Source organism: Pinus tabuliformis, chromosome 9, assembly GCF_031772625.1.
Source record: "Pinus tabuliformis cultivar Carrire ecotype Pingquan chromosome 9, CPIR1, whole genome shotgun sequence".
Classification (NCBI taxonomy): domain Eukaryota; kingdom Viridiplantae; phylum Streptophyta; class Pinopsida; order Pinales; family Pinaceae; genus Pinus; species Pinus tabuliformis.
The window spans coordinates 1,808,510,429-1,808,522,146 of NC_142307.1; the positions used below are offsets into that span (position 1 = coordinate 1,808,510,429).

The 11,718-nt window shown below is 38.8% G+C and overlaps 1 protein-coding gene across 1 annotated transcript; it reads left to right on the forward strand.

Moving 5' to 3' along the window:
- The first annotated feature begins 3,325 nt into the window (after positions 1–3,325).
- On the forward strand, positions 3,326–3,881 carry LOC149156005 (putative L-type lectin-domain containing receptor kinase S.5). The gene is made up of 2 exons (XM_089444604.1): positions 3,326–3,512; positions 3,607–3,881. The coding sequence occupies exons 1-2, from the start codon at positions 3,326–3,328 to the stop codon at positions 3,879–3,881; spliced, it is 462 nt and encodes a 153-aa protein (XP_089300730.1).
- The last annotated feature ends 7,837 nt before the right edge of the window (positions 3,882–11,718 follow it).

Here is an 11,718-nt window from a genome sequence, read left to right on the forward strand (position 1 = left end):
CAGCATATATATAAACAAAACAGGAAAGAACCAACCAGATTAAAAAACTGCTGCACTACTGCAAACATGGTTGTTAATACTGGGTCTACTGCAACGGAACCTCTTGCTCCTTCGTCGGCAACCTCTCCTTCTCCAGCTTAACCCCCAAACCGCCCGTCTGTAACAGCGCCACAATGTCATCCATTTTCTTTTCTTGCATCATAAGAATAATCTGAATATTTTTCAACTCTTTCTTCATGGTGGGAATGCCCTGAATCAACTCCGCCATCTCAAGAGCCACCTGTTCCATGGCTTTAGCTAGTAACCTCTTCATCCCCCAGTACACGTGCAACGACTGTTTGTAAAGTGACCGTCTGCCACGGGTATGCCCAGGATCAGGTAAGTATTGTTCCCAATCGCCCATCTCAGGCTCTGAATAACCCTGCAAAGCTTCATCTTCCATTTGTTCAATCATCGTGCGGATATCCGGATGAGTATCTGTGACATACGCAGCTTCTGCCTCCTGCAGTCGATGCCTGATATCCTTCTTGCCCCGTTTATATCGTCGGCCCTCAGTGGCAGCCCCCTCGCCAAGATCATCCAACTGAGTTGCGCTTCTACGTCCCCCACCACCACGACCTGCTGGGCGACCTCTCCCTCGCTGTGACCCTCTTCCTCGCATTACCCCACGACACCCTCGTTCAACATCACTCCACTCTTGACTGTCATCCTCACTATTCTCCACAGTACACATCGGTGGCCTCCGAATACCCACTTTCCCTTTCCCTCCGCCGCGAGGAGCAGCCTCTGCAGAAACCCTCGGCTTCTCCAATTCCTCATCCGAATCCCCCTGAATATCAATAAACGCCTTCTTCATGGTATCCCCCACAGGGCTTTTGCCCTTCTCCATGAAGTTGGCCGTTTGACTACGCGTAAGCCTACCTCCGCGCCCCTGATACTCCATCACCTTAAAGACGCCGGGCTGATAGAATTGAACTATGAAATGGCTATCAGTTATACAATGCAGAGGAAAGTTAAAGAGACTGCATGCAATGGTAGAGGGCCCGAGATCCTGCCACCTTGCTAAACAAGCCCACCACGATCGATCTAAATCATTAATTGCTCTGCCTAAAACACCACCATCAAACAAGGATAATGGGGATACTTCACCGTCATAATATGCACGTCGTCTTGGTACCCTAACCCAATGGCCGCTTGGGAATCGCAATCTCCCTCTTGGTGGCATGCTCTCCTTAGTACTGTCATTAACCATATTAAATCGAAAGGCTGGATAATATGATCTTGTCTTGAATGCTCTGTCCTTCCGTATACAAATTAACCTGCCCGTATGTGTGATGGCACCTGTGGGAGGTCGTTGTAACATCATATTCGATGGAGAGTGAAATCATTGCGTTGAGCGCCTCTGCCAGGCAACCGCATCAGCATGATCTTGATGCAGGATGTTATGTAAGTCATGCCAGCTGGGGTCATTTTGTACCGATGCCCAACTGCAATCCATTCGTCTATTTGGCCCTCCACCCCCCAATTAGCCAATAGGTCGGCTGTGCGGTTGCCATCCCGTAGCACATGAGTAATCAAAAGATATTCAACCCGACGTAGGAGGAGTTCAATATCCTGCAAAATCGCAGCTGTCCGCCAACTCTTTGACACAGAGGCCCAGCTCTTACCATTTCGTAACTTCTTTAACATATCAACAGTAATAAGTGAATCGCCCTCTATCTCTAAACCCATGTAATAATGCTTAGTCATAAGTATTTATTTTTGATGTATGAGATATAAATTAGTTTATGTTAAAGGAATATGCCATAATGTTTAGTTATAAGTATTTAATTTGTAATATTTAGTTATAAGTATTTAATTTTTTATTTTTGATGTGTCAGATATAAATTAGTTAAATTATAGGGTGTTATGTAAGATATTTTTTGTGTAAAATTTATTGGGAAAATGAGCAAAGATAAATAATCTAGCTATGTTTAGGGTAAATGAGGAAAATTTTGCACAAATATCTATTTATTATTAGTCATATCTTTTACGATACATTTTCAAAACATACAAAGGAAAAATAGGAAATCGCTCACATCATAGCTATTCTCATGTTTTTAATAATTGCTAAATAAATGTAAAAAGAAATTGCCATGTTATAAAGTAAATACTCAATAAATGTTTAGTTATAAGTAGTTAATGTTTTATCTATTGATATATGAGATATAAATTAGCTTATGATAGAGCATTATGTAAGACATTTTTTTGTGAAGATTATTGATTTGAAACTCTATGGATATAAATAATCCAACTATGTTAAGGATTGAGGTGGTTCATGAATACAAACAATCCAACTATATTAAGAGTGGATGTGTTTTACCCTAATGCCATAGCCAAATAATCTTAACAGCGTAAATGTTATTTTAATCATATATATATGAATTATCAAATTTAACATTATTTAAATTTACTCAAATAAAACTAACCATACAACACATTAATTTTAAACAATCCAACTATATTAAGAGTTGATGTGGTTTACACTAATACCATAACCAAGTATCTTAACAACTTAAATGTTCTTTTAATCATATATATGAATTATCAAATTTAACATTATATAAATTTACTCAAATAAAACTAAACATACAACACATTGATTTTAAACCTACACCTAAATTTAATTTTCCTTATATATTAATATATAAAATAAAATAGAGTGATTAATAAACTCTTTTCATGTTAAAATGTGATAACATATTAAAAAAAATTATCATTTCTAAAACCATCAATAATAAGCACTTAACTATAAACATATTTACTTAACCTGAACCAACACAGAATAAAAATATATTCAAAAAGAAGATTACCAACCATGGCTTTTCCATATTAACATGTGAAATAATGCGTATAAAAAGAGATTACGATATCCTAAAATGACAAACAATAAACATCCAGTCAAAATAATCTCCATCAATAAAAACCTAAAATAACATGAAGTGTTAAATACCATGTAGGCTGGTGCTTATCGCCTTATAAGTGGCTTAACCTTTTTGAAATTAGCATGTGATGACACGCTATCCTTCTACGAAGTCTTGGTCAATGAGTTGGACGAAAAATGAGACAACAAAATAATAATTGATCAGGCGACAGCAAAACAATTTATAATGCTGACGAACAAAGTCTAGTTTGGAGGACCGGTGTCTCTGCTTGAATTGCTCATAATTTTGAGCGAATCTGTTCTTTGGCCCTCATATGGATCTGTTCTTTCCCCTCAGCCATGCTCTACCATTGTTTTAATACCGCTTCATAGTGAATTTGCCTCGCACCTGAATTCAATTGAATGGATCCCATTGAAGCAATACTCTTTGCAGCCGTTATGTCCATTTTGGTCGGAAGAACTGCTTCCGGTTATGAGATCAGTTTTCCGTCTTTCGATCTGAATAGAGATATGGGCAATTTCATTATGCTTGGCGACTCCGGGATATCCACCGGCGCAGTGAATGCTTTGCAGGTCACCTCTGGTACAGGTAATCCCAAATATTCAGTAAAAAATAGTTTTGGAAGAGCGTTATTGAGAAAGAAATTCAGGTTGTACTGTGGAGGTAACACAGTATCATTCAGTACCGCTTTCGTTTTCAATATCCAACCTATGGGAAGTGGTGGGGAGGGTCTGGCATTTTACCATAACTTCCAGTGATTATATGCCTAATGATAGCTATGGCCAATGGTTGGGACTGTTCAACGCCTCCACTAATGGCAGAAACAGTAGTAAGGTGTTGGCAGTCGAGTTCGACCCAAGGGAGAGCCCAGGGACTAACTATCCCGATGGCAACCATGTTAATAACATAAATTCCGAGACTTTTCTGTCGCTGGATCAGGACAAGATCAAATTCTAAGATAATAAACCATTTCAACCTAATTAAATAATAATAAGAAGAAGTATATTTAAAAATAGATTATTAAGAAACTAAAAAAAATTGTATTTTAAGGATAGTTCCCAGTGTTACCGCTATAAACCATAGTCATACCCATACGAAGGTAAATCAGAAGCCCTTGCTAATTAAACTACTCCTAAGCACTAAAAGTAAATTATTAATATATTTACTTAAAATAGTTTACAATAAAAATAATAACTTTAATATTCAAATTTTAATAATTATTTATAATAATTAATATATTTTTCAAAGTTTATATATTTGGCCAAGGATTTTTATTCAACTTAATGTGGATTTTTATAAATTATTAATAAATTTATTTAAAACATTTTACTATAAAATAATTAACTTTAATATTTACAATTTTAATAACTATTTATACAATAATTTATATATTTTTCAAAATTTACATATGGCTAAGGTTTTTATTTCAACTTAATATGGATGAGCATTTGTTGATTTTTTGATTTTCAAGGGAGCATATGCTTAGTCTTAATATCTATTAAGGTTGTAGTGTGTTACAAAGTTTGTTAAGTTGCATTGACTTTTAATAAATTTAAAAAATTCTTTTTCTACCAAGTGACTCGACTCCCCCTGCCCACCAATTTCCTAGGGATGTGAAATTTTTCCAATTCTAATAAGCTACTCCATGATAAGTTCTGCATTATCATTTATAACATTCATTTATATATAAGAAAATGTTATTTAGCAAAATGGTCCATTACTTTTAATAAATTTTAAAAATTAAATTGTGCCAAGTAGCTCCCCACCCACCAATTTCCTAGGGATTTGAGATTATTCCAATTCTAATAAGTTCCTCCATGATAAGTTCCTCATTGTTATTTATAATATTCATTTATATATAAGAAAATTTTATTTAGCAAAATGGTCCACTTTAAAATAAGATGTGTAGTTCCTTTTTTTTCTCAAGTTAAAGTTGATCCGTAACCTTTTTTTACATGGTTAGTAACCTTTTTTACATGGTTAGTCAGTAAATGTCTCATTGGTAAGGAATTCTTCGTGTTGCAATAGTTTTTTTTGTTATATTTATGAAGCCTTTGGCTATATCAATCACATTAATATTTTTAATGTGGTTGTACTAGTTACAAAAAAAAAAAAAAACAATTTTAAATATCATAATCTATACAACCCAATATGGGGGAGATGTATTCTGTAACAATATTTAAATTTTATTAATAAGCACATAGAAACTTAATACTTACAATAAATTACAATATAACAAGATTCTTAACCATGTGTATTGAGCCTCATTTACCTTGGATATTATTAACTTGTAAATAGGCTTTGTTACAATAACATGGGCCAATACCATGACTTATCAATACCACATGCCCAACTTGTAAATAAGCTTTTTTACAGGACCATGGGCCAATACCATGGCTTATCAATACCACATGCCCAAAAGCCATAACTTGTTTCAAAATTAAAATATTTTATGGATATTTTATTTTTTATTTTATTTTATAACATTTTCTCTTACTCAGTCAAAAAATTAAAATTAAAAATAAAAATAAAAGTAAAAGTAAAAATAAAATAAAAATTAATAAATCTTTTTAACTTGGTCAAATTACATAAAAATAAAACAAAAAATAAATCAAATTTAAGACATAAAATTAATAATTATATTTATAATTATAATTAATGATAAAACCAACCTAGATTTATCTTCACTTTGAATCTACAAGTGCCAAGAGGATTAAATATGTTAAAATGCAAGCTTCTTTTAGAGTGAAAAGAGATTTGATCCCTCTTAGGGCTTTATAGATCATGAGTTATGATGAATCTAGATAGATAATAAAATATTTAACATCACAACTATTGGAGAGCCACTGTTACACAAACGTCTCCACCTTGTACCACAATAATGCCACGAAGTCGTGCCTCACTGTCATATGACACATGGTTGCTGCATGCATCCACTTGTCCATTGTACATGGTCACCAGTTCAACAGGTTTAGGAAGTGTTTGGTATAGGTTAGGGTATAGTCTTTGAAGCTTGTGTTTCACACTATGCATTTATGTTTGGGTCTAGTTGTTGTTCGTTTACATTGTCAGGTACTTCTGTGTCATTTCTCCAATGGCAATCACTACCATAATTGTCTTCGGCGTTGCAGATAATGGGCTATGGAGCAATTTTGATGGTTGTGCTAGAGGTTGTTCGATTGTTATCATCTATTTTGTCTTGTTTATTGGGATGGTTTTTCTTCCCCGTCTAGTGTATTAGGCTGGGTATTCATCTCCTTTCATCCCTATGGCAGATTTAGCTCAACTTAGTGTTGGATATGGTCATTTCATGCTCTGAAGGGTTTTTTCAGGTTTTTATGTAAATTTATGAGCTTTTTGGTTGAATTTTACTTGTTTTTTGCAGGTTTGGGGATGTCTAACAATGTTTGATGTTGTCTTGTAGGTTGTTGTGCGATTTAGAGTCTAAGCTATGGTTTTTGGAGCATGTGGGGTTCCTGTGGCTTGCTGGCATGGAGAAAGTCGATGAAACGATGACTAGAAGGTAGGACACTGTCCTACCAGCCTATATACCTGTTTTTTTAAATACAATTAGCTGAATTGGATTATTGTACCTTTGTTTTGCCTGTGTTTTTAAACATGTTTAGCTGTGTGGGTTTTGGGTTTTGTGGGTTTTGGGTAACTTTCTGAAATTTAGCTTCAGTTGTGTGGGTTTTGAGTTTTGTGGGTTTTGGCTTGTGGGTTTCAACGAGTGTTGTGGGTTTTGGGTTTTAGGTTATGGGATTTGGGTACAACATTACCATTGTTTAACTGACAATCAATATTCATAATATCATGTCTCTCAACCCTTTGATTTTTTTGAGTAACTCCTATTTTTGTCCCACTATCCATCACCTTTAGGTTTCATAATATGTGAATCTAGCTATAAACAGATCTTAGGATTATCTTTGAAAACTTGTTCATCATTTTGGTATTTAGAGTTATTATCTAGTATTATCGCATCTACCACTATTTCAATGGTATTATGAGCATTACCTCATTTCAAATTTCTCATGTTAGAAGTGAACAAATGTTCCTAATTGGCCTCATGACAGGACCAACCACTTGTTGGGATTTCATTTAGTTTGCATGCATTTTTTTCTAAGATATTATTTTATTGATAATCTAAAGTGAATTTAGTTTGGTTTTATATGCACCTTTCTGAGAAAGGAATATCATTCCCAAACTAGGTACTTGGAGAAGCTAAGATTTCTTTTTTTTATTTCATGTAATTTAGTCTGCAGGTCAAATTTCTCATTTTAGAAGTGAAAAAATGTTATGAAAATATATCTTTTGACTTCATTACCTAGTCAGTTCTTATACATTTGTTAGATTTATAGTTAGATACGTGAGTCCATTTATAAAGATTGCATCTACCCATTCCAAACTTCATTTAGTTCTATTTCTTTTGCAATGTTGTTTCAAACTATATTCGATTGATCTTTGCATTATATTATTTGCTCTTGAATTTCCTTAGTGAGAACAAAGGGATTCTTTTGTTTACTCCCTCTGCGAGGATACATGGGGTTGGTTTCCATTGCACTTCTCAACCACATGCTCCTCGGTAGAATCTTCCTTTGAAAATGAAAATGGTCCATAATGTTGAGGGTCCTCATGGTGGAAAGAGCTATAATGAAGGTACAATGAAGCTTATACCTATTATTCAATAGTGAATATGTTTGTAATGATCCTAGTTATAGTGTGCTGGCTTAGTAGGGCCTAACCCACATTCGGAAGCGATTTAGCCAAGTAAATCCCAGTACTACTGGCCCTTTCGACAACAGCCCGCGGAGCGCGAACTAAGGTCTCACCCAAAATAGTATGGGAGGGTGTTGGAACCAGGTTTCCGCACCTTAGGGATGTCTTGATGAAGTTTCTGGAGGTTCACAGTCCAAACCTGTGTGCCTGCACTACTCCACACAACTGTCTATCCTTCGCAACATGTGCCACTATCCCCGCGCACCTCTGTAAGGGCATGAAGAAAGTACTACCCTGATCTCTATTCTTAGTGCACTATTATATTAGTGCTTAACTTAACTTGTGAGGGCCAAATATTCTTATTATTTCATTCAACATCCAGGTAAGTGCGCATAATCATAACCAGTATAAATGAATAAAGATAAACAAAAACATAGATGCACAATATTCCGAATCAAACTTATCTTTATTAGTATTCCTTTTCAGGTACAATCCCACTTACAAACCCGACTCCGCCGTGCACACTCAGCTGTAGGGGTCTGTGCACTCAGCTGCGGACTCTACTGGACCTCTACACACTCAACTGTAGAGCCTCTTCCTACTACTACGACCTAGTATACTTCAAATTTTCCTCTATGCTCTAACCATGCCTTTGCATCCATCTATTACCTGCTAATTATTACTATCTTTACACTTAGAGCCTTGCTCTATTTATACAATCCCATGGTCTGTGGACCATGGGTAGGCCGACGCAACTTTACATTATTCTACAATTCTTAGGGCGGACAACCCTATGACTCATCCTAGACTTTCACGCTCCACACCCATACTTCATGAAATCTTACAATACAATTGACCAAAACATGGGCTTTAAGCCCCAAAACCTGTTGCGGGGGATCCCATGCCCAACAAGTCCCCAACACAATCATAGTGACTCGTCCCAAGTCACTCTATTGGTGCATCGATCTTTATGCGGAGTCCATCCAACTGTGCTTGTGCTGTACGAAGGTCTGCACTGCACTATTCTACCATCTGTTGGATCTGCTCTACTCTTTCTGACAAATGCTCACTTTCAGGGGAAAATCCTTGTCTTAAAGCATGCATCACCTTCATTTGTGCAAGATTTCATTTGATATCAGCTGTGATGTGGAAAGCCTGATCAACTGAAGGTTGGATGTGCGCTTTAAGTACTGCTTCCTTTTCTCGCGTGGCATCCACCTATTCCTTCAATGCCTTTGACCGTTGTAGATTTGCTAGTCACTGGGTCAGGACAACTGTCTACACTGTTCTGCACACACTATCATAGTGTTCTTGAACATCCCGCACCTCTCCTTCCAGGCACTATATGGTGGGGTCCTCCTATAAGGAAGTGAGGACCATGAAGGATTCTTCCAACATACCCATACAGGTTTGCACTGCCAGTCCTATTTCCTCCAGCCCTTTTTAGATAGTGTCAGCGCACTATTCCCTAACTTCCGAGGCTGTGGATGACTGAGCCATTAATCATACTTCGACAATTTGGAGGTTGAGGTCTAGCTGTATCCTCATTGCTTCCTCCTTTGCCTCACAGAATCCACTAGCCAATCTGTGAATTCACATTTCAACTGGTAGGTCGGTCACAATATCTAACTCTAGAGTGTGGCGACATGCTTCCTCCACTATCTGCTCTAGCTGTTGATTCTACGCTAGCACTTCATTGTGTTGTAGACTAAGCTGCTCAATGTTGATTCGTTGTTTGCTGAGAATTTGTACAGCGCATCCTTCCCTCGCACGGAGTTCTACTGTCACTCTGTCCTGTAGCTAGTTTAATATATCCCGTGGAAGGGCAGCCAAGTTTAGGCCAAGTCCCTTGATCCGTCCCATTGTGGCTCTGTCCTCCATGCTGTCCTTTGTCAGTGATCCTGCCGGCAGTGCGACGGTGTTAGCCATTTTGGCCCGCAGCAACTGCTCCATTATCGATGTACCTGTGACATCATAGGTGGCTACCATTCCCTCCTGTGGGGACCACACCTGAAGTTGCTACACCTGCGCCCTAAGGGCCCCCAACACATTCTGCTGCTCCTTCATTGCTTCCTAGAGTGTTTCCCTGGTGACCTCATGAACTGTGTCGTCAATGTCATATAGGTCACCCTCTGTCAGTGTAATGGGTTCGCTATCCAGTTTGGAAGCCTTAGTCTTCTTCCATGGGCCTATTCATTCCATTCTACATGGCCGTTTCTATTGTGTAGACGTCGTGCGTGGGTCCGCGCCTTCAGCCGTGTCCTCTGTCCCTTGTCCTATGGTCAGGTCCGGGCCTCCTTCTTCCTGCGTCGTGGTGGCCCCAATTTTCGGTGCTACTGCTGCTTTTTCAATGGCCTTGCTCTCCTCTGTGGCGGCCTTTGCTGCCTCACAGGAAGCCCTTACCTCCTCGGCCAACTGCTCGTTATGCTTCTACTATGCCAGCAACTTGGTGGCATCCTGCTGTTTTTGTATCGTTGTCTCATTACGCACCGCCAAATCCGGGGCACACCACCCGAGTGGCTATGATTCGAGCACAGCAAACACAAAATAATCAATGGAAGTTTGGTCCAAGTCTGCACCAGGTCCTTACACACCTTGATATACACATTATGCATATCCTCCTTGAAGTCTGCAAAGTTCCATAGACTGTCGTACACTGTGGGGGATAGGCGCTACCTTTTGTTGATCCATATTCGGACGCTCACCTCAATGAGCACCCAGAAGAAATTGGTCTCACAGATTCGCATGGTGTTCTTTGTCACCTAGAGCGACGCGTACTTTGCCGCCTCTGGCAAGTCCTTTTCGAGGGGAGGGAATTATTGTCCTCAGGCAATTCCCCTGCCACCAATAAGATAGACAAGAGAAACCACGTGTAGTGGAAGGTCTTACCCTGTTCTTGAGCTTCTTTGTAGTTGGTTAAGAGTTCCTCACAGAGGAATTTGGCCCAATTGAATTGGACCCCCTACGCGCATTTTTTGGCCAACGTGACGACTGTCACTTGTACCTCATTTCCGCGACATTTTCTCATCACCTTCCCGGCCAACAGCTGGGTGGCTATGTGCACCCCTTTGTCTTGAATGCTACTAATTACGTAGCCTCTCCATTTCTTTTCCAACTTTTATTTCTTCTTCATGGCCTCTGCGAGCGCCAAATGTCCGCTTTTGCCAGTTATTTCCATGGGGTTCCTTCCCTTATAGGAAAGCTGAGAAATCCTGTGAATAAGCTCTGTCATGATGGGAATAGGCTCCTCCAGCCACAAGTACCCATCGTGCACTAGGAAAAGCAGTTTCCTGATCATAAAGATCATGATCAGTGCCCAGTGAAAGTGTGGAATCCATAGTAGGTGGAGTAGCCTGGCCTCCTTCACACCATGCAACCATTTTCGTGGTTCTAGCACTATAACTGAACCCTCCTTGCTCTGTTTCATGAGTTTACTAATTTCCAAATGTGGGAACTTTTCGCTGTCCGCGAGGTCCCAATCTTCAAATTTCATCGTGGACATGTGGCCCAGAACTAAACCTTCAAACAAAATTCCATCTGGGAGGAGTGGGGTTTGGAGTGCGCTCTTAACAGTATCCAAATCCTTGGGTACTTTTTCTTTCCCTCTCCGCGAAGGGACATACTTGGGAAATTTTGCTGTAGCATGCACTAGCTGAATGTCTTCCTCCATTTATTCATTCGCCTCGATTTCTTCTACAAAATCCTAGAGATCCTCCTCATCATCATCTATCTCAATATTAACAATCTTACACTTGTCTTTGATAAACAATTTACCAAACCGCGGATTTCTCAAAGACATGCGGACTAGTCCTGCTGCCTGTGGATCCTTTTCGGGCCTTGGCGTCCGGGGTGATTTTGGAATTCCTAGTGCATCCCCCACTAATAGCGTAAGGCTCTACGTGACTTCCTCGGTTGTTGACATCATTTTATTCAGGATGTCCTGCATCTCCTTCAGCAATGTCTCAAACATTGAACTTGCTCTCAAAGCCTCCAAATTTGTAAGGTCCATACCCACTTGATAGCGCAACAACTGAGTTCTCAAAATTCCAAGGGTTGTTCGCTGGATAGCCACCTGTGA

Excerpts from the sequence above, each read along its gene's own strand:
- LOC149156005 (XM_089444604.1), top strand. The coding sequence starts at position 3,326 with ATGGATCCCATTGAAGCAATACTCTTTGCAGCCGTTATGTCCATTTTG. Across the intron at positions 3,513-3,606 it reads GCAGGTCACCTCTGGTACAG|TACCGCTTTCGTTTTCAATA; the intron begins GTAATCCCAAAT and ends AGTATCATTCAG.